The 25,216-nt window shown below is 27.8% G+C and overlaps 1 protein-coding gene across 1 annotated transcript in view; it reads right to left on the reverse strand.

The window, feature by feature from the left end:
• Positions 1-139: 139 nt before the first annotated feature.
• Positions 140-25,216, reverse strand: part of LOC136084316 (ribonuclease P protein subunit p21-like) — a 27,834-nt gene continuing 2,757 nt past the window's right edge. Inside the window, exons 2-5 of the mRNA XM_065804368.1 lie at positions 15,339-15,490; positions 4,560-4,660; positions 953-1,035; positions 140-479 (exon numbers count right to left, since the gene is read on the reverse strand). Coding sequence (XP_065660440.1) covers positions 343-479; positions 953-1,035; positions 4,560-4,660; positions 15,339-15,488 — 471 coding nt within the window. The 5' untranslated portion in view covers positions 15,489-15,490 and the 3' untranslated portion in view covers positions 140-342. The remainder of the gene's footprint in view (positions 480-952; positions 1,036-4,559; positions 4,661-15,338; positions 15,491-25,216) is intronic.

Here is a 25,216-nt window from a genome sequence, read left to right on the forward strand (position 1 = left end):
AAATCCACTTATTAAATATAAATTTTTTAAAATTATTATTACAAAATTGTGGAAAATTAATTTGACAGAGACACTTTCTATTTCCCTCCAATATGAAGATAAAGAAACATTTATGATGGACACCAAAATAAGAAAACCATTTATTATCCATAAAGAATATTTATTACAGGAAAAAAAAAAATACATAAAATTTATAAATAAACTCAAACAAAAATAAATTATACAATATAAATAATGGTTCATATAGTATATTAGTATTTTTACATAATCAAGCATTTGTTGAACTCAAAAAAAAGTTTTATAAAATTAATCTAACAAAAACATTGTTCTTAGAAAAAAAAATTAATGCAGATTTTTTTTTTCCTCGTCACTATTCTTCCTTCTTCTTCTTCTTTTCTTTTTTTTCTTTATTGGATTTGTAATATTATTGCGCTTGATAATATTGCATAACAGACATGTTGAAACAATTCTTCGGTTAGCTGTAATTGCAAAAAATAAAATTGATAAACAAGATGTGACTACATTATTTTATTTACTATTCAACATAATAAATTTTTTCTAGATATGCTAAAAATGTAAACAGACAAAATTTTTAAAAATTAGATACATGTAGGAATGACAGCAGCCTAAATTTAGATCTTTAGTATGAATTTTTCAAAGAAGAAAGAACAGCAATTTTTTTTAATCTTTTCTCCAGGTTTTTCTAAAAACTTAAGATCATTTTAATTAATCAATCATTTTTAAACAGCTTACTTCAGTTTACTTTTAATCAATATAAAATAAATTTTATTTGATATTGAATGTTGCTTCATTGATCCTAAATCTTTATTTTTATTACTATTTATTATGAATATTTATGAATCAGTCATTAAGGGTCATTAATTAAACATCAGATCATTAAAAAAAAAAAATAATGATCTTTTAAAAAAAAAGTCATAATCTTCGAACAAACCTTTTATTCTGACTCGAGTAGTGATACCCGGCACAAGTAACATATGACAACCAGGACAATATGCGTGTTTCACATCTTGAGACCTTTAAAAAAATAAATACCACAATAATGAAATCGTACGTAAGTTACATTAGTTAATAATTATAAATTAAATAATTTATAATCGTAAACTTTGATATTATTTAGCTTATAATCATATATATACTTTACCATTCTATGAAATCATGTAATTTATATAATCATTCTGTCGTAAATGTTAGAAATTAAAGATATAAATAGTGCAATTTGCCATTTTTTAAATAATGCCTGTTTTTTTTTAGATATTGATATCTATAAAATAAAATTGTTGTTAAAATTCATCTTTTAATTTCAACTATGATATTTTGCTCGTAAAATAAAGTTGAAGTTAGACATCTACTTTATGCTTCAACAACTAAAAAAATAATTGTTGTAAAACATTTTGTGATAGAAAACCAATATGGCACAACACTCAAAATCAATATGGCACAACACTCAAAAATGGTCTATATATTAAGCAAGGAAAAAGAAGAATAAGCAACTGTGTATGGACGAGCTGCTCATCCGAGCACAGCTTTCAGAGTGTTTTAATTTTTGTTACTGCTTATTTTGCTTTTTCCTTAACGTAATATTGACGTAACATTTACCAGATTTTTCATCATAATTTTTTATAACTTTTTTAATTTTTGTTTTCTTGGAATAAATTTCAAAGATATTTTCTTTATGTTGAGCATAAAAAAAAATAGCTTCAACATTTAAAGCATGAAAACATATTTAAGAAAATTTAAAGATTCTCAGTTTGAACCACTAAAAGAAACTAAGTGTAAAAAACCAAGAATACAAAAATAATGTAAAAAATTATGGTAAAAAATCTGATATATAGCTTCAGAAAGATATATAGCTGGATACTCAGAACATTATTGTAACAATAAAAAAACAATTTATACAACAAATAATATTCTTATTGATAAGCAATAAAATTTAAACACATAGAAAAAATAACCATATACAGATTATTTATTTTATTAATAAAAAGTAACCAACTTTCTCAAAAAAAAAACTTGAAAAATCTCACAAACAGAACATAATACATTTAATTAAAGAGCAAATAAAATAAACCAAAATTGAATATAAATTTTATTTTATCATACCTTATTATGTTATAACAAATATGATATATATATATATATATATATATATATATATATATATATATATATATATATAAATAAATTATGTTGGTGTATTCTACAAATAGATTGCTCCATGCTCTTAAAGAACAGAGCAATAATAAATTAGTAAAAACACTTATCTAATTTTTAGTTCTCTTTGACAGCATGTTTCACCATCAGTAGGAAGATTCTTCTCGATGAACCTACTGATGGTGAAACATGCTGTTAAAAACACCTAAAAATTAGATAAGCGTTTTTACTAATTTATATATATATATATATATATATATATATATATATATATATATATATATATATATATATATATATATATATATATATATATATATATATATATATATATATATATATATATATATATATATATACAACCCTCAGAATTAGGAAAAATGAGGTCGGCAATAATTTGCCAACCCTAATCTTTTAGAGGTCGGCAAAAATTATTTGATACAAAGGTCTGACCATAAAACATAGAAACAAAGTCGGCAATTTTTTACCAAGCTAAAACACTTCAGGTTGACAGTTAGTTCGGCATTGCCGACACTAATTCCGAGGGTTGTATATATATACATATATATACACACATTCATACATATACACACATTCATACATACATACATACATATATATATATATATATATATATATATATATATATATATATATATATATATATATATATATATATATATATATATATATATATGTATATATATATATATATACAGGGCTTGAAATAACAAACTTTTTTCTCCGGTACAGACCAAAGTTTACTGGACATGTTCAATAAAAATTAAAGTGGGATCGAACGCCATTCCTGAACACGCCTAAAATATTTTGGTTTTACAAATTGATCACGCAATTTGTTTTGACTCTAGGTGTTTCAAAATACGCTGAAATTAAATTATCAATCAAAAAGAAAATCTTAAAGAAATTAAAAAAATCTAAGCTCAAAAAACTAAAATCGAAAAAGAAAATACATTTACATTATGTTTTTTAAAAATCACTATATTATGCGAAATGTTTTGTTAACTATTAAATACATAAATTATTACGTAAATATATTAAGTACATAATGTAATGAATACATAATTTAATATGTAATAAAAATGTATAATAAAATATAAAATTATTAAATACATCAATTACTATGTAAATATATTAAATACATAAACTATTAAATTTACTTATTACTTTATTTAATAAAGTAACAAATTAATTATGTTTACAATAAACACATTTTATTTAAATTATCAAAGTACAGGTAATAATGTTAATACAAATATGCATTTTTTTATAAATCATTTCAAACTTTTTCTAGGATTAATTTTATAAACACTTTTGATAGCAAAAATTTTTAGCGTGAAAACATTACAAAGCAACTCAAATTTAGTAGTGTAATAATAAGTACTGGCTTCTTTAAAATAACTACGTTTAAATCTTTATAAAATAATTAAAAAGGGGTTTTAAAAGCTAAAATATTTGTTTGAAAATTATAAGAATCATTGGACAATAATAATTCATCAGAAGGGTTTTGCGTTAGTTTATTGTTAATTCAAATAAGAATTTGTTTTAAGATTTAACAGGGTGGATTTGATTTTATATTAATATACAATAATTCATTGTTTGGTTTTTTATAAGGCCTATAATAATTTTCTGAGAGGTTACATGTGACATCAAGAAAATTCACAATTTTTAAATTAATGTTAATTTCAATTTGGAAGTCAGTGTTTTTGAAAATTTTCGTATTTTTTATTTTATATATATATATATATATATATATATATATATATATATATATTATATATATATATATATATATTTATATATATATATGTACATATATATATATATATATGTTTATCAAAAATTTTTATTTACAAATGCATTGTTTTCTCACAAAATAACCCTGAAAGACAATATATTGGCTTAACTGAAGGCGAATGAAAAACATGTCAACTACAATCTTTTAAACATAAAAAATACTCAAAAGAGACTAAGCTGTCAAAATATTTGACAACTACAAGAAAAAATATTTTAAATTAAACGGGACTATTCTAAAAACTATACCTGCCAATAATAACTTCCAAAAAATGTATACAATGTATACAACAAAAATTTGAAATTATTACTCATATGGATCAAAAATATTTACTAAACAAAAAATCTGAATTAATTTCTAAATATAGACATGAAAATAAGTACATTTTAAAAAATTACAAAAACAAATGACTTAACTAAAATTATCCTTATTCTAAAGAAATCTTTCTATTTCAATTTTTTAATTTAATGTAGTTGATGTGACTTTCTTGTTGCAAATAACTACAATTATTATATATATATATATATATATATATATATATATATATATATATTTAATATATTATTTTGTTTACCATCTTAAAACCTTTTTAGACTTAATTCCATGTAGTGATTTCATATAGTGTCGTACCATATCTATATTGTGTGGAGTTTTTGCCAATGTTGTCATCGCTCCCTAAGATTTAAGAAACAGAGAAATAGAAATTAATGATGGCTGTGATGATTAATGATGGCAAGATGATGATGATGATTGTCAATACTGTCATCATTTTGACTAATTCATAAACAAAGCTGGCTGATTTATATCAAATTATTATTTGTTGTGAACATTTGTAGTTGTAAAACTTTTTGTAATTTTAATTTGTAAATTTTTATTCGTAAATTTTCTTTTAATGTAGCTTACTTATCATTAATTAAAGTTTGTGCACCGATCTATTATGATTAACTTAGAAAGACTGTTGAATATGTCATCTGTTGTTGACTGCATGTTGACAGTTAAATATAAAAAAAATAACCTATTCTTATTTTAATTAATAAGGTAGACTTATAATAAAAGAGTAGAAGCCATTTAATAAAGTAACCTGAAGTTTAATTATAATAAAAAAAAAAAATTTTAGAAAATTTTTCATATACTAAGAGCTACAATTAAACATCAATTTGAAAAGTAGAAACTAATATTAAAGATATATTCAAATATAAAATAAAAAAACTTAAAAAAATGTAACTATTTCTACAACTATTTCTAACTACTTTTACAACTATTTGATTGCTTTTTTGGTTATTTTTATTTGTTTATATATATAATTTTTATGTTTTAATTAAAAGTCTAAATGTGCTAGGGTACCATAACTGGTACAGTTATATATAGGAATTTAAATTTTATGTAGATCTATGTAAAAAAAAAATTAAAAATAGTATAAAAATGGAAAATATTTCTTTGATTATTTTTTGACAAATGGTCTTAGCTACTTGCAAAAATTAAAAAAAGATATAAAAACTAACTTTTTTTGATCAGAGCGTTTAATGTTAACAACTATACCATTTTATTTCTATTTTAATTAATTTTAATGAAATTTCTATTGTATTTTATATTTTCAGAATGTTATTTCTTGTACTTTTCAGAAAAAAAGTTGTCTAAAAACTGTGCGGAGGTTTGTGCGGTTTGCTTTTGCACAAGGGGAAAAAAGCAAGCAGACAAATTACTAATACACAAGAGATTGAACTAAAAGCTTATTCATTAATCAGCTCACACATTGGTGTCAAGCTATTTAATGCAAGATCCATGGCTACAATTGACTGCAGATTGGACTTAAACAAGAAAAGCATATGAAGATTTTTCAGTCAATCAAATCCAGAACTGAAAGCTATGACAAGGTATTTACATACAAAAATTAAAAAAAAATTGTAATTTACTAAGGTTTAATATTTAACTAGTTAATTTTTATAGAAAACCAACGCTTGAAATACTTCCAAGGGTTTGCGTATAAGGGGTCATGTTATTTTGTTGAATTTTATTAACTATATGTTTTACTGCAGTGAAGGTTTAGAAATCAAACTAGGAGTAGCTGGAAGAGTAAGAGTAGTCGGAGGAATAAAAGTAGCTTGACGAGAAGGAGTAGCTGGAGGAGTAGGAGTAGCTGGAGAAATGGTTGAGGAATATGAGGAGGTAGAGGAGTATATAGTTTATTATGTGCAGAAGTACCATTTTTAATGTAATGTTAAAAATGATTGCAAAAGTAACACTTTAGGAAAATTGGTAAAATAAGAAGAAAAAAGAAATCTCAATATAAAAAGTTTATTTTGTGCATCAATTATATTACAAAATCAGTTTATAACATTCTGGAAATATGATATATCAAAGTTAACAATTTTTATAGGTAAACGTGATTTTTCTATAAAATAAACTACTAATTAACTTTTTTCTGTTTTAATTAGGTCCACAAAATGTAACTGCAAAACTTGTAAAATTGCTAGCTTTAATGATCTTCAGTAGAAGTTATTCGTCAACAACCAAAAGAATAAATCTAATAATTCAAGATTGTTTCCCACACACCACTGCTTTAGGAAGTGACCGGGCGCTAACCCAACTAAACATAGGGTTTTTTACAATCCTAGCCCTGGCCCTACCTAAATAATAATTGTAGCAGGGGTTATTAGCCTTGGCTAGGATATTTATTATATATACATATACAGCCCTCGGAATTAGGGTCAAAGTTGGCAATGCCGATTTAACTGCAGACCTAGAAGTGTTTAAGATCAGCAAAAAATTGCCGACCTTGTTTTTATGTTTTATAGTCAATCCTTCGTATCACATTTTTTCTGTCGACATGTTGCTGATCTCACACAGATCAAGATAGGCAAATTATTGCCAACTTTATTTTTCCTAATTCCGAGGGCTATATATATATATATATATATATATATATTATTTGTGTGTGTGAGTGCACGCGCGCGTGTGAGTGTGTATATATATATATATATAAATACACATATTAATTTTTTATTATATATTTATTTTACATTATATATATATAATATATATACATATATATTTATAAATTTATATTAATATACAACCCTCGAAATTAGGAAAAATAAGGTCAGCAATAATTTGCCAACCTCAATCTTTTAGAGGTAGGCATCAGGTCGGCTAAAAAAAATTATTACAAAGGTCTTACCATTTAACATAGAAATAAGGTCGGCATTTTTTTGCCAACCTCAAACACTTTAAGGTTGGCATTGCTGATTGCTGACCCTGATTCTGAGAGTTGAATATATATATATACGCACATACACATATATACACACACACATATATGTATATATGTGTATATATATAATTATATATGTATGTATATATTCCTTTCTTAGATGTTCATGAAATATTTATTTATAGGGTTTGTCAAGATTTAGGCAGCCCCAGCCGTAAGCCTGGATCCTGCTATTGCTTATCAATTATCAACCCTGGACCCAGTCAAATATCAGACCAGGTTGTATACTACTCTGCTTCCATTATTTTTACAATATCTACAAGGGATCAAACATTTCTAAAGATAAGTGTAAACAAAGATTGGAAAAGTTAGTCAACTTATAAACCTAATTTATCCTAAACTGGCTGAATAAATCAGGTATAAAAACAAAAAAGGATCAAGCAATTCAGTCGTCTCTTTTATGTTCCTTAATGGTTAACAATTAGAAAACTCGGGAATATTAAAAAGCACAAAGAGGATTGGCTAACCCCTAGAGATAAAAAGATCAAAACAAGAGTATACAAACTGCGCAGCAACAAGCATAAGTATATAAATATCTATGATGCACCATAAGTATATAAATATCTATGTTATAGAAAAATAACTAGAACAAAATGTGTTCTTCAAATATCTCAGTTCGGTCATTTTGTAACTTAATGCCTTCATCCACTTATGTCTTCAATTACTCAAGGCTGTCCTAAACTTTAATGCAAATAACATTTAGTTACATACTACTCTCACATGCTTAATAGGGAACATTATATCAGTCATTGATGAGAATAAAAACTTTTAGTGTAATCAGGCTTTAAAAATCATCAACCTATAAAAAATACCTCACCATAGCATAAAACTTACATAAGCATAATAAATCTTATTGATTCACATTTGAACGCAAGGCCACACTAGAATTAAATTATTTTATGTGTGTTCTATTCCCACCCACCTTTAATAAAAATTCCCACCTGCCCTTTAATTAAGACCTCCCTTAATAAAAGGGCAGGTGAAATTAATTCAGTCCAGACCTTTATTAGGTCTGGACTGAATTAATTTTAGTCCAGACCTAATAAAGGAGGGTTTACTAGATTTGGACTGAAATTACTAAAATTATAGTGTAACTTCAATTTTGAACAATGTGTTGTAAATATACTGAAGGTAAAAAGTTGGGAAAAGAACAATTATGAGTAATAACGTAATTCAACAAGAAAACTCATCTGCTAAAAATTCTACCAATTCATTCTAGGAATCTTGAAAATCAGAAAAATTACAGATATTTTGAACAGCTGCGAATTTACAGACCATATGCAAGCTGTAACATTTGATACAACATGTGCCTTGGTAAATGAAAGCTTTAAGCATTCAATTTTAAGGATGGAGCTATGAGGACTATATTGAACTGGCAAATCTTATACATTGTGCAATCTGAAGAAAAGTACATGTTTTATTAAAAAAGTTTAGGTTTTCAATAATTAAGGATAAATATAAAGTCAATTTTTTTAGGTATCTACTACCAAAGCTCAAGCTTGATAGACCAAACACCCAGCTTTATAAATTAACTGAAACATAAAAACACTAGAATGGCAGCATTAGTAACCAATCTTTTATACTATCTCATTTCTCAAAGCTAAAATGGTCTTTGTTGCTCCATGTCAGATTGACAATAGCACAAAAAGAGGGGAAGGGGGCAAAAGGGACAGTTTATCTTGGGTGCAACTTGCTGAGGGGGCACTAGCTGCTAAAGTAGGACTTAATTAAAAAAGAGGACAAAAGGTCTTCCATACATCACTAATTGTAACCTTATGGGACAACAAACGGTTTTTGTACCAGACAGTCTGAAGATCAGTTATGCAGCATAACAATCTTTCTTTGTTCTCCGGATGATTATTGCTTTGTTTATACTTTGACAAATGTTTATAAAAATCTTGGAGAGCAGTTTCTACAACTTGTTTACTGAAATGATATGAAATCTTTAATTTGGTAGATGATGGTGTAAATTTTGGGTGTTATGCTTGCACCAGTTATAATTAAGTTACATCTTTTGAAAATTTGAACTTTTCGATTTCAGCAAAATATGGCAAGTTTCCAGATTTGGTAAAACGCTTGGATTTGATGTCGAAGCATATACAAGGTTACATACTTGAATGGGTTTGAAGACCACTAATTTTATTTGTAACTTTCAAATCGCAAGTCAAAACTAGTTTAACTCCATTTTCATTAATCAATGATCTGATTTGTTCAATATTGGAATGAGTTTCCGGAATATCTTATGATACCACAACAAGAATTTGTCTCTTAACTCCAGTGTTTTTGACAGTCCTTTGATTGAGAGGTTGTTTTTGAGGCGGTGAGCTGGTATCAACCCTTAATGCATTATCAACAATGCTTAGACAAAACTTGAGAAAACTTTTACCAATATAAATTCTGAGCTTAACAAAATATCCCCCAGAGAGCGAGATTGAATAACATGATTCACAGACTTGATCAATCATTGCAGTGATGAACAACCTGAACTGCACCAAAATCTACTTTTCTAATCGGTAATTTTTAAGTCACTGCATGTGAAGAAATCACATAAGTGTTGACCTGCTTTTAAAAAATTCTTATAAAAATTTGCCTCCACCACCTTGCTGCTTGATGTTTGGTTTACAGTCCTGACCAGTCCCTTTAATCCGTTGTTTGATAGTCCCGTATTTAACTGTACATTTATAAGAGCTAGAGAGATCAATTTTGGAGCGCTTGATAGCGGCCGAGTATTATTTTGATCTGAAACCAAAACATACATATTTTATCTTTATAATAAACTTTGTTCAGAAAGTTTGTTTAAAACTTTCAAATTATTCGTTTTAAAAGTTAGAAAATTACTTCCTGAAACCTATCCTGTCCCTTTTTTTAAAGATTTACTTTGAATATATATGTAAAAGTTATTTAAGGATAAATATTTATATAATTGTAAGTGTGGTAATTGTAAGTGGAGGCCTGCCAGATGCTTAAGCAAGTGTAATAGTTCCTTCAGGGGATAATTCTTTATTGGTAATAACTCAAGATGCAATTTGTTTGGCTGCTCTGGCATCTTTTGCTGCTAAAGATTAAAGGTTTTCCTTGAACTTTTTTTGAAAAGCATTGTTGGGGTCAACTTTTTCCTAAAGGGCAGAGGCAATGGTGGTTTGTTTTTCATATGGATTTTTTTCTTGCAGCTTTGAACAACAAATTTGGCAGATTAGGCAATAACACATCATGCCTCTTGTTTCAGGTCTCACTTGTATAAAATCAAACAAAGGATAGAGTTCAACTTCTTTACCCTCTTGTTTCCTGCGCAAAATTGTTCTACACGATTTGCAGGCTTGGACAGAAATGGCATGCGATCGAGCAGTATTGCTGACTAAGCATATGATTTTATTTTTTGACAACTTGACCATGACAGTTTTGATTTTCAAACATTTTAAAAATGAAAATGAAAAAAAGCTGAAAAAAGAAACGCTAGCTAAATTTTATCTAGGAAGAAAATTAAAAAAAAATAACAAAAAAACAAAAAAATTCCTTACAAAAAATTTAAAATAAAGCTCAATAAACTCAATCTTGAAGTGAAAATTACTTTTTGTTATGTTTTTAACTGTATTTAAAATAAATTACTTAAAAACTTACTCTTTTGAAGCGTTTCATTAAAGTTTTGCAAAGTGCTTTTACTTACAACTTCTGATTGCTTAATGAACAAATAAATTTTATTTAAATTATTAGAAAGAGCTGTATATTATTTTTAAATTTGTATAAACATTTATTTTTTCCAAAAAATTGCAACAAAAAAAAAAGTTGTTTAAAAAATACTGTATTTAAAATAGTAATTTTTAATCATTTCATGCTGATTAGCTAGTCCAGTTAAAAAAATTGTTAATACAACAACTTTGTTTACTTTTATTTTGACTCTGACTTTGGAATGATGTTTCCACATTTCCAACAAAGCTCCTTTTTTTCATTTCTAAATAGTTGCAAACCCAACACTAGTGCAGTATCGCATTGCTCCGGCTCTTTGGTTACCAATCCATAATGCACCAAATGGTTTATGACCTTTTCAACTGATATCTTTTCCAAATTAATAAATATGCCATTAATGTAGTGGTCAGTTACCTCACTAATACCTGCATCGAGATTCAACACACTGCCTAAGATTGAAGACATTTTTGGGGCAGAACCTCTTGGGGCAGAATCTCTAACTCAAAACCAAAACGTGTAAGATAAGTATTTTTCTTCTTTGTAGACTTCCCTCTGATGCTGCCACAAACTTGGATCGATGTATATTTGCATATAGGCGCATCTAAGATCAAGTGTTGAAAATTTGTCATTAACAGTTCTCCATTTTCTAACTTCACATGCGTCACTTGAGGCATTATGTGAATTAACATACTGATTCAATTCAGGAAAGTCCAGAACAGGTTGATCTTTCCTTTATTTTCCTGCTCAACAGCCATTAATGGGACAATCCCTTCTGTACTTTTTTCTTCTTTGTTGCATGGTTTCAACCAGCCATTTTTTTTACCTATAAGTCCATCTCATCATTAAATTGATGTATCAACTAGGGTTGATACATCAATTTAATGATGAGATGGACTTATAGGTAAAAATACCTTGTACCTGTGCAACAGAATTTCTCAGTTGTGGTTGACCTTGTTTTCATTTATATTTAGCAGTCCACTTTGTACCATCAAAATAAGCATCAAAATACTTGTCCTTTATACCAACAGCTTGTTTCTCTGTATAAATTGAAACAAAACCGAATTCAATTTTTCCATTGCACAAGTGCACTCCTCCACAGCGATTAATGACATCCATACCAATAATAGCATCAATACCATTGACAACACTTTTTAGAATCATTACTGATGTTTTGAGTTTTTTCCTTCAATGACCATTGTTACTGTAGCTTTTCTTTCCGTTTTCACAAATTCTCCATTAACAGCCAACACCATTAGTTCATTTCTTCTGATGCGAACACCGGCTTTCTGAGCCATGTTGTTTGAAATAACAGTTCGAGTACATCCGCTGTCAACCAGTGCTTTTTCTGCAGAGGTGTTCACCAGCACAGTGCATATTGAAAGCGCCGTTAGTTGTTTAGGGAAACAGCTAGCGCTGGCGATTCCCCATTTGAGTTTCCCTGATGCAACAAAATCTTGCATGTGTCCAGATTTTCCACATTTGAAATATTTTATTCCATCACTAACAATTTGTTTGTTCAAAAAACAGATTCAGGCAACATGTCCAGGCTTGCCACAATTGTAGCAGTTAAAATCAGTAGCGAATGGTTTCTTTTAAAAGTTTTAAACAATTCTTTGTAAAGTAGAAACAAAAAAAATAAAGCAATTAAATCATTCCATTGCAACAGAAGATTTAATTTAACTTATTCATAAATTTAAAAAACTATCTTTTAAAAATTTTTTAGAAAAACATGGAAAAATTGTTTTAAACCTTTAAATTTATCATAAAAAATTCGTACCTACATGAAAAAAATTTTAATATAACAATATTTTTTAATTTACACAAAATGGGTTTATTTTAAACAACCACTATAATTAAGTTTTTATTTTATTTAAAGCCTTCACGTAAAATAAAAACTTTAGAAAAGATCAACGATTAAAAGTTATTCATAACATAACAATTTTTTTAATAGCATCTAAATTATGAAAAAAATTATAACCGTCAGCTGCAGCTGCAGTCCAAGCCTGGGTCAGCTGCAGTCCAAGCCTGGGTTTACAGAGTCATTGTGGTATCCGAGAATCACTGATACTGATCTTTTTCTCATACAGTTGGCATATTTGATCTGCTTGGAAAGCAGTAAGCTGTCTTAAACATATTTTCAGACAGAGCAAACACACAAAATTTTGATATTCATTGTGAACCTTTGCTTGATTTGGACTTTGTGGCAATTCACTAAATCCAACTTTACTAAATGAAACTATCCCTTTTACAAAATTTAACCTGAATTTATATTGAATAACAATCTATTAACATACCTACAAATACTATTAATTACAAACGATCAAAATCAAGAAAAAAATTACTTAAATTACAAGGCAATACTTCTTACATAATTTTTTCCTTTAAAGGAAATAATTATTTAAATTAATGACACTTGTCATACTTATTGACAATTTAGATGAGATTTTATTTGATGTCACATTCCTGCAAAAAAAATTTTACTGCTTTTCAAAGAACTAATTTCCCTTTCATAACATTTTCATCTTAGTACTCCCTCCAAACTTTTTATTTGTCAATTATTTTAGTTATCTATATTTTTATACTTTTTTACATATCTTTATAAAAGCTTTTCAATCATTTTTTAACATTTTTATTTTGACAGTAGTTTATACCTTAGAAAATGCTGATATTTTATTGCAAATAGCAAACCAATATTTTGGTTTATAAAATGAAAACATTAGATGTAGCAATAAAACAATTATAACAAAAATTATTTGTTATACAGTCGTCCCCCGGTTAACGAACCCCCCTGTTAGCGAACTTTCGGTTAACGAACCGAAAGTTTGCCCAAAATCCTCCCCCGGTTAACGAACCGGAACTCGGTTAACGAACCAATTTTCTTGTTGAATTTTCTTTCAAGTTCAATTTTCAATTTTTTGGTAAAAAATTTGACAAGGATTTTTCATGTTCAATTTTCAATTTTTTCGTAAAATTTTGACAAGCATTTTTCAAGTTCAATTCTCAATTTTTTGGTAAAAATTTGACAAGCAATTTTCTTGTTGAATTTTCATTTTTTGATAAGCAATGTTCATGTTCAATTTTTTCTAAAACTTTGACAAGCAATTTTCATGCACAATTTCAATTTGTTTCAATTTTTAAAAGTGCATAAATCTCAGGTTTCAATCATTTCACCTTTGCCTATTTTATTTATCAAGTTGGACAATTTTTTGAATTTTTTCCCCCATTATTTCGGCAAAATCCACCAATTAAAACTAACTTTTCGGATAACGAACTAGTTCGTACTCCGAATTAAGTTCGTTAACCGGGGGACGACTGTACATAGTAGAACACTCTACTATGTAATACCAACAATTTAGCTTATAAATTGTTGGTATTGCATAGTAGAGTAAATAAAAATAATTTAGAACATAATAGTGACCAAATATCAAAGTAATCAGTAACATTTTTAAGTATAAGTAACAAAAAACTAACAAAATATAAATTAAAACTGCCATATATTCTTAACCAGTAAATCAATCCAGCTGTAATTTTATCGGGAGTTAGGTACGGTCATATGCGTCATATTTTATCGGGAGTTAGGTACGGTCATATGCGTCATATTTTATCGGAAGTTAGGTACGGTCATATTTGCATCAATTTTTTTTAAATTATATAAAGTGGTTCTCATTTTACAGGTGTATTTATTGTTGCAATACAAAGTAAAAATTTCACTTAATTCAAACAATCAAATTAAATTATTTTCCGCAGACAAAATTAAAAGATTTCAAAATTAAAAATTTCTCATCACTGAGAAAAAACTTTAAAAAGAAAAAAAAAATTATTTTGGAAGCTCGCTCAAATGCGCTAAAAATGGAGTTAAAAAGACTAAAATTGTTATCATAAAGGCTTAATGCATTTATGGTCATAAATTAGCAACCCCTAAAAGTGGTTTTAAAAGAAGTCCATAGTCACTCACTTTATATTGTTAAAACCTTTTCTCAGATTTTAAAGATTAATAGCTGATTTATAAAACACTAATAAAGTAAAAACTTAAAAAAAATATGAAAAATCAATAAAACTCAGAGGGTAATCATACCCATCTTTAACATCAAAACTTAAACTGATTAGTAATGACGCTTATTATTATAACTAAAAAACCATTTTTTCCTTCTAGAATACTGTACCATAAAAGAATAAATACATAGAACCATAAAAGGTATAAGCAACAAATAAAATTTATTTTAAAATAAATTAAATCAAGATTGCAACAAAACAATCAATTAACTGATAAATTTTTTTAGAATCAACCATAACATTTTCCATTAAAAAAAATAGGCAATTATTAGTAATTTTATAGAATTTTTCTTAATAACATTTATCAATATAAAAAACATTGAAATATTATGTTGAATAACTTACTTGAATTAAAAAATTCATTCTTTCATAGCTTTCCCTTCCTTTTAGGTTAGGTTGTTTTAGCTGACCTTCACATTTTTTTGCTTGAGTGCATAAAGGCATACTTCTAGGCAAAGTAACTCCATGCCCTTCTTCTAGAAGTGCTTCAGTCATATCTACATGAGCATAAATACATATATATATATATATATATATATATATATATATATATATATATATATATATATATATATATATATATATATATACTTTTATATAATAAGCGACCAGGGTTGATATTTGACCGGGGCCAGGGCTGGGTTTGATAAAACATAGCCGGGGCTGCATTACTATTGATATTCCTTATAAATATATTATTGTTATTTAAAATTCATGATATATTTTATATAAAGGTATATATATCATCTCATCATCATCATCATCATCATCATCATCATCATCATCATCATCATCATCACCATCATCATCATCATCATCATCATCATCATCATCATCATCACCATCACCATCACCATCATCATCATCATCATCATCATCATCATCATCATCATCATCATCATCATCATCATCATCATCATCATCATCATCATCATCATCATCATCATCATCATCATCATCATCATCATCATCATCATCATCATCATCATCATCATCATCATCATCATCATCATCATTATCAAGCATACAGTTGATGATGATGATTAAGATTATGATGATGATGATGACAATGATCATCATCTTAATCATTGGCATCATTATCATCTTCTCTGATACACACTATAAATATAATTACTACTCTAATACTCTCTCTCTAAGATCATTGCTTCTTTTCCTATCTTTTAAAGACACCATATATCCATCTGATCTACTTTGTTCTTTCTTATTTGTCATTGTAAGTATTTATGAATTATATTATATTTGTATATATTATTTTTGTGACTTTTTCTTATATTTTCTTAAACTTTCATAACAAATTTTAACTTGAACAAAATAAAAAAAACCAGCAACAACAACAACAACTACAACAAAAATCCAGCCCCGGCTAGTAACTCCTGCAAATTGTGTTTGTTTAGGGTTCGGGTTTGCAAAAACCTCTGTTTTTAGCTGGGGCCTCGGTCACTTACTACTATATATATACATACATATATATATATATATATGTATATATATGTATTTATATATATATATATATATACATATAAATATATATATATATATATATATATATATAAATATATTTATATATATATATATATATATATATATATATATATATATATATATATATATATATATATATATATATATATATAAATATATATCAGGGATGCGGAGTCCCAAAGGACTCCAGCTTTATATCTCAACTTTTTCCAAATCTGTAGTGTCCAGAAGCTCTAAACATGTTTATTAACTTATGATCTGCTATAGGAAAAAAATTCATGAGATTTAATGACTTGAAACTTCTTATTTTTAAGCCCGGAGTCCTTGCTGCCATTATACTTAAGGACTCCGGGCTCAAAAAATGATTGTTCCTCTAATCTAATAGTTTTAACTTTTTTCCAATTAGTAGTCCAAACACTTATTTATATTTTTAGAGCTCCTGGATACCAAATACTAGGATAAAGTAATCTTTTTGCAACTTTCAAATCCGGAGTCCTTTTTGGGACTCCGCATCCCTGATATATATATATATATATATATATATATATATGTATATATATATATATATATATATATATATATATATATATATATATATATGTATATATATATATATATATATATATATATACATAGATATATGAGTCATCTCCATTTAAAATTTAATACCAGTGCGCAAAAAAGCGCTGACAGGATGGCCATTTTTAAGTTTAAAAAAATTCATCTTTTTGCTATTCAAAATATAATAAAAATAGAGAAAAGAATGCTTTAAATAAATACTAGATAAATTAATTTGAAAAAAAAAAAGGTAAAAAAAAGCCATTTTTCATAAAAGTTGACAAATGAACAAAATAGTTTTGTTGCAATATAAAACAAAACACTTTTAATTTTTTGGCAAACGGTTTTTTATGTGCTAGCCAATGTTTTTGCGGGCGTGTGGGCAAGCGCAAAAAGACTTTAGCGCGAAAGCACTGGCTAAACAGACAAGACTGATATATATATATATTTATATGTAGCCCTGGGAATCAGCAACATTCGGCAATGTCGACCTAAAAGTGTTTGAGTTCGGCAAAAAGTCGCCAACCTCATTTCTATGTTTTATGGTAACCCCTTTTATGGTTGCCCATCTGATGCTGATATCTAACATGTTGTTATCCACTACAACCAACAAACAAAACCAATACCATCAAAAAACCGGATAAGTCAAAATAAAAAAAAATACAACCTAAGGTCACCAACCTATCCACCAAACACCTAACATATTCTCAAATATCTCTTCTCACCAAAGGTCAAAAATTTTGCCAAGCCACAAATGGTAATTTCTTAAATATCGATTCAGATATTAAAAATTTTACTAGGAAACTTATACTAAAAGATAAAGTTTATGGTACCACAAGTAATGATATTAGTATAATTAAAAATAAATCTAATTATTGTACCAAAACCACTCTGCCAGGATTGAACAAACTTATTTCACAAATTGAACAAACTAAACCTACTAAAGTACAATATGTTGATAACATTACAAAACAAGAGCAGCGATTAAAGAATTACAAGTAATAAAAGACATAGCCATTAAAAAAGCTGTCAAAGGCAATACTTTAGTTTTAATGGGTTTGACATATATTAACAAACTTGTTTATCAAGACCATTTTTTTTCTGTTAATACATATGAAAAAATATTAAATTTAGCAATCTTATTAAATTGAATTCCAAAAATTCACCAATGTCAAGAAATCATTAATAAGGTAAAAGAGTCCAACTCTTTATTTATTGAAATGAAACCACTAAAGGATCTTAAAGGTAGACTAATTATTACCGGCAGACTAATTATTATGCGGTAGTGGTGTTGTGATAAAGCGCTCGCTTCATAAACGAGAGGTTCCGAGTTCGATCCCCACCACGTCCCTGGTAGTACTGCGCTCAACTTGTTTCTCCGCGCAGCGGCCTTGTTCGTCGAGGTTCGTGTTTCGGAGTTATAGAGTTGAGAAAGGGTTATAACCACTATTAAGTAGCCTCCTCATCTGTAGTGGCCTTCTTGGCCTTGAGGAAGTGAATAACAAAACAAAAAAAACAAAAAAAACCCGGAATAAATTCACCAACATTTGAGCCAGTTTTTACATATAATTTTATGAAAAATTGTCAAGAAACAAAAATCTTTCATTAAAGATGATTGGGATTTCCTCTGAAAAATTTCAAGAGAGTTTGAATCAGAAAGTCGTATAATGACATGCAACATTTCTAAACTTTACACAAGCATTCCACATTATCTTGCTTCAGAAGCCCTAAAGTTCTGGATATTTGAATATAAAGAATTGATAGATTTACACCTAAATTCATAATTGAGTCAGCATCTTTTATTTTAAATAACAATAATTTCATATTCGATAAACAATTACTTCTCCAAACAACTGGTACAGCCATGGGTGCAGAGATTTCACGCCAGATTATGCTTGTCTTGCTATCGGGTTCTAGAAGAGACTAAGCTTTTTATAATAATCCTACCTCAGTATTTTCTAACCATGAAGTAGAGGATATAGAGAAATTTTATTTTAGATACATTGATGATGGTTTTATAACCTGGCCTAAACTTCTTGAAAATCATTATAAAATTTGAAATTTCCCTTACTGAACTAAATGATTCAATTAGTTTTACAACCAATTTTGACAAGGAGTTTTCTAAAAAAGATAACACCTACAGTCTTAATAACTTTTTAGACATAAATTTAAACAGACATTTATTATAAAGAAATTAACACTCATGACTTACTTAAACTATAAAAGTCATCATCCATTTCACATCAAAAAGAATATTTCTTATAATTTAGCTAAAAGAATAACTGTTTTTACATCTAATTATGATATTGAAAAATGTCATCTGACAGAACTAAAGTCATAGTTGAAAGATTGTGAATATCCTGATGAAATTATAGATAAAGCATTCCATAAAGCAAAACTACAAGGACCAGCACCACAAAAGAAGTCTAAAGAAATATTTCCTTTGGTAACAATATTCTATAGCAATCTCAATTGTCAACCTTTAATCTCAGTAGCTAACCTTTTACTCAAAGTATCTCGTAATGAAAGAGTCACAAATGTTTTTTCTAATATTCATCCAGTATTAGCTTTTAAACAACTTCCTAACTTACTAAGAAGACTTACTTCTTCAAAAGTTGAAGCAAATAATAAGAAGATTGGCATATTTAAATGCAAAAACATTCGGTGTAAAATATCCAAACTCTACCTTCAAGAAGTAAATAAGTTTGAAACATCTAATGGTACTATTTGGAAAATAAAATGTCACATCACATGAACAGCAAAAATGTAATTTATTACCTTGTATGTTTGTCATGCATAAAACAAGCCACATATACTGGTAAAACTAACAATTTAAGATTACAAATAAACGGACATATTTCTAGTTGCAGACCTGGCCTATCAACTGATAGATTTGACAACCATGTTTATTCTTATCAACGTTCCCACCAAAGTGTAATTAAGCCTTTTCCCCAACTTTTTGTTTTCTTTGAGCTTAACAATGAAAGTTTTTGCTATCATATGAAAAGCATCTGCATAAACAAAAACATGATACTTTTAATTGATACTTCCTATGTATTATTAGAATTTAATCCATCGCAATAGTTACTCATAGCAACATTATGCAATTTAAATTATTTTTGCTTTTAATACAAAAATCTTGTTACAATACCAAAACAGCACTACTGATAATTTTTTGAAAGGCCTCTAGCGCCTAAAGTTTAATTAACAATGTAAATATAAAAATAGTTTGTATTAGTGTATTTTTTGGAAATTAAAAAATATTTTTAATAACAAATATTTTGAGAAAAATAGATTTTTTGTTTGATTTGTTTTGTTTGATTTATTTGATTGATTTGGGTTTGGCTACCTTTTACTTTATATTGGTTAAAAATCATATTTCAAATTTTTATATATATATATGTATATATATATATATATATATATATATATATATATATATATATATATATATATATATATATATATATATATATGTATATATACGTATATTAAGCAACTGTCTAAACATACTTTTTTTTCTAAACACATTGGCTCACTTTGGAATTAATGTGAGCGATAAATGTAGGCATAATTCTAAAAAAATTAGACAATTTTGAGTTATAATAATTTTGGGGAATCACTTTGACGTTTTTAATTATTTGTTTTTTCTGCAAATATTCAATTGTTAAAAATTTTCTAGAAATACTTATTTACGAACCAATTTTCAAGTCTTCAAGTTGATTGTCTACATAAATCTCTTTGAAATTGGCGGTGTTTAATAGTAGGTAGAGTCAGGGATGTTATACACTCGGAAAAAAGGGGTGTATAACAACCCCCTCCCCTAAGCAATTAATTTTCTTTAAGCCAGTCATTGAAAATTGACCTTCATTAGAAAATGTGAAAGATCAAGGACTTTTTTTTTTTAAGTTAGTAAATAACATTACTACACACCCCTATCAACAACTGTTTGTGCCAGCTCCGGTTGGAGCTTTTTATTATACGCAGGGCCATATATTGTTAACACCGTAACTTCAACAACTTTTGATTTAAAACTCATCTTTTTGCGAAGGAATTTTTTATTTCTTAAAAGTTCTAACACTTCTACTTTAACTTTTTTTTATAGGTTTTATAAAAAGTAACACCAAGTTGGATGTTTTTAATACAATTGATGAAGTGTGTCCTTCCCTAAAAGGGTTCATTAAAATCACATTTATATACGTTTCAATTTTCTTTAAAAAAAATTTTTAATTTCAATATATATTTGTAACATACTAATTTGTAAAGTTACTCTGAAAGTATACAAAATTTATAAAGTTACTCTGAAAGTATACAAAAATCTGACTTCTTTGCATTTCTCTTGTATGCGGTTCTACTTTGGTTTTTAGCCAGAATAAAGTTATGTCTTTTCACCCATCCATAAACATTTTTAGAAGCTCCAGATGTGAGTTTTACAGCTCTTTCTACCAATTGAGAATTGTTTGGCAGATCAGCAAGAAAGAATTTATTATTAGTTTGAATGGCCTGTAGTAACTCAATTGAAGAAACAAAAACTGAAGTAGGAGGCTCAACCTGTATTGAAGAAACCTTAATTAAATCTATCCAAATGCCAGCGTTGAAGTTCAAGGGCATAACTGTCTCAGCTTTGATTTCAGGCTTGAAATCTGGATCATTATCAAACAACCTTATCTGCAGAATTAGATTAAGAGCATGATCTCTTACAAATTTTTCATCATCTAGTAGCATAGCATAAAGAAAGTTTTCTTGACTGCAGCAGTATGAGTTACCCAGAAGATTTTTCAATACAATCTTTTGAATTCTGCTATCCCGCTTATTGACTAACTGTATTGTTATATGAAGAAGCCTTGGTACATCTTTGTAATGTTGTTAACTTTTTGAAGCAAACCACATAGGACAGTAAACCTGGATTATGTAATTTGTGATGCAGTTTAAATCATGTGTGGGTATCTCAGTTTTTTCATAAACCATCATAATTCTTAAAGCAAGAGTAAACCACCGTGCATGGCAAACTGGGCCAGGTTTCTTGTTAGCATATTTTGTAGAAATGGAACTATTAGCTATTCCAATACAAGACTCATAAAGTTTACACTGGCCTCTACACAAATCACAAACAATGTCGGTATTCACATACAACTCTAACTCAGAATCTATCAGAACAAATTCAATTAAAGTTTGTTCATGCATAAATATGTTGGATGCTTGTTCACTAATTAAAAAATTGTGCTATAAAACATTAGATATGTCTTCCAAAATGAGATGTGATCAAAAACTTCTTCTTATACAAAGGCATTTTTTTTCAAATATTTTTTTAAGAAATACTAATTTTTTTTTTTGTTGTTAAGTTTTTAGGTGTTGAATTCTCAACATTTTAAAGACTCAAATTAATCCAAGGATTGTTGCAGAATTTAATGATGAGATTATATTTTCACACTGTAATTGCATGACAGGTCTTGATGAAGCATGTACACATATTGCTGCAGTTCTATTTTGGATTGATAAAACTGTTTAAATGCAAGAATTTAAAACAGTAACTAATTATAAATCACCAACTACCCTAAGAACAATTCCTAAATCTGCTCAAGAATACTCTACAGAACGTGATAATCCTAAAGTACCAGATGGTGTTGTTGAATATTCTGTTTGTGTCTAGTATCAAGTGAAAGGGAACGAGACTTTTGCCATATTTTACAATTCTACGAAGTCTAAAAAATCTAATATTTGGTTTTTGTTTTGTTTTTTTGTTTTGCTTTTTTAGTTGGTGAGCAACCAAACACTACACAGAAAGAAACAATTTTGACATAATTTATTATTTAATACCTATTATTTAATATAATTGATATTTTATAAGGTTTTATGTGCATTGAAACGCTTGCCTAAAAATCTATTTAAAAATCTGAATTATATATTTATTATATATCAGCTTTATTTACATTTTTATTCTCTCATAATAAAAACATTTCTTGAGCCACATGACCCACAGGAACACTCTATATATGTATATAAATAAACAAATAGCTATTTCACTATGACATAATATACATTTGTATAACAATATATACATACCATGTTCCAGTAATTTGTTCCAGTGTTTAAAGTTAAAAATGCTAATGGAAAGTGGAAGGAAAAAGGCTGGAGAATGGGAAGAAGTAACTGTAGTTGAAAACAATACAATGGCTTTTTATAAATATTGTTATACTTTGCTTAACAACAAGATAAAACAGGCTAAAATCTATTTGTAATATTGCTAAAAGAAAAAAGGGTTTTTACATAAGCATAGAGAAAGTTACAGCCTCAATCCGTCAAAGTATTTTTAAAAATTTGTGATGTGTTTGCAAATTATGAATTAAATATAAGTATTACACATGCAAGTCCGAAGTTAGACCATCATGTTAAGTAACAACAAGTTTTAACTTAACATGAAAAGGTCAATGTAAGTTCTTTATGTTCCCAAAAAAATTGTAAAAAGGAATGGTTGATATCATCATACATAATATCAACTAATATGAGAAAGTTAATACTGATTTAAAATTGCAAAACTTTTATTAATACCAATGTATTTTTTATTACTTTTTCAACATCTTCACTTCCAACAAGGGTGCAAGCAACCCAACAGAGTTGGAAGTTGCTGGAGTTTATAGAGCAAGATAAGATTGACAGACAACTTGAATATTGCAAATTATATGAATCTGGAAAGCAAGATGAAGGAAGCAAATTCCAAAGAATTGATGTTCGAGGAAAAAAACATGACAAATAAAAGTTTTTGGAGCACTTAGGAACAGTCACAGAAAAAGGATGAGACTTAATTGAATTAAGAGTAACACAAGAATAAATTTTAGAAGATGGCAAAAGGAACGCTAGCTCTTTAAAGCAGTGCCCATTATAGTATTTATAAAAAAGAGAAAGAGAAGCAACGTTACGACAATGTGATAATAGTTGAAGGTTGGCTGCAAGAGCAGGTTCAACTATGTTTACAATGCGTTTTTGCATCTTGTCTAAAAGAGAAAGGACATTATTGGAAGATCCGCCCCAGATATGGCAACAGTATTAACTTTAGAAGATGCTAATTTGTGGATGGATTTGATATATGGTTTACAAGAAAGATCAGAAGTAAGAGGTAATCTTAGAAGATGAAGGGTAGATGACTCATCAAGTACATTACCGTTCAAAATAAAGGAAGATCTAAATTATTGCGATTTTTTTTAAATCTACTGAAAATAAAAGTTTATAGACATGATTAATTCATTGAGACCAGGATATAATCCACCAAACCATAAAATGCTTGGAGGAGAGTTTCTAGAAAAAGTTTTTAATGGAGTTAACAATAAAATGATGTATTAAATCACTCATGTTGTCTTATCTCATTACTTGAGATAAGACAACAATAACAATTATGTATAATGGAGTAATGTTACTCATGAACCAATTATTGCTCACAATGCACATAACAATCTAAACTTTTTTTCATGATTGATTGTGTATTAAATAAAAAAAACGCCAAGTATTGCACTTAACTCCTTTATAAAGTCATTAAAGATCTTAAGAAAAGATACAACAAAGTAGTTTTGATGTAATAACAAACAATGAAATATGATGAAAAAATTGAGGATATTAGTTAAAGAAACATATCCAGTTCTTTCAACATATGGGGAGTTCTGCACATCATTTAAATTTTTTACAAAAAGAAGTAACACACCTGGTTATCAAGCATTATTATGTCATCAAATATGTGGCTAAGGTGCAGAACTAATTTTCGCAATACACATCAACCACATGTAAATATCAAGTCATATTTGTGGTTTATTAACTTCAATTATAAAAATTTATGAACATTTAAGAATAACTATTAAATTTTTCTTTTAAAGATGGTTGGATGAGAAAGGAGGAGAGCATATGTCTCAGTTACACCAAATGATACCCACCAGAATTTCTAAATTGTGTGTATAGAAACATATAAAAACTAACCAATTTTTAGAAACTGTAGGTAATCATGATATACCAATCAAAATATGAAAAACTATCGAAAACCAAGCAGTATTTGAAAAAACCAATAGTCTTCAAACCTAACTCAAAATATTTGATGTTGAATTATTTGAGGATTTAATGTTTTTAATTAAAGTTACATCTGTATAGTATCTCATAAAAAAATCTATCATCTCATTAAA

The sequence above is a fragment of the Hydra vulgaris genome, chromosome 08, assembly GCF_038396675.1.
Source record: "Hydra vulgaris chromosome 08, alternate assembly HydraT2T_AEP".
NCBI classification, from domain to species: Eukaryota; Metazoa; Cnidaria; class Hydrozoa; order Anthoathecata; family Hydridae; genus Hydra; species Hydra vulgaris.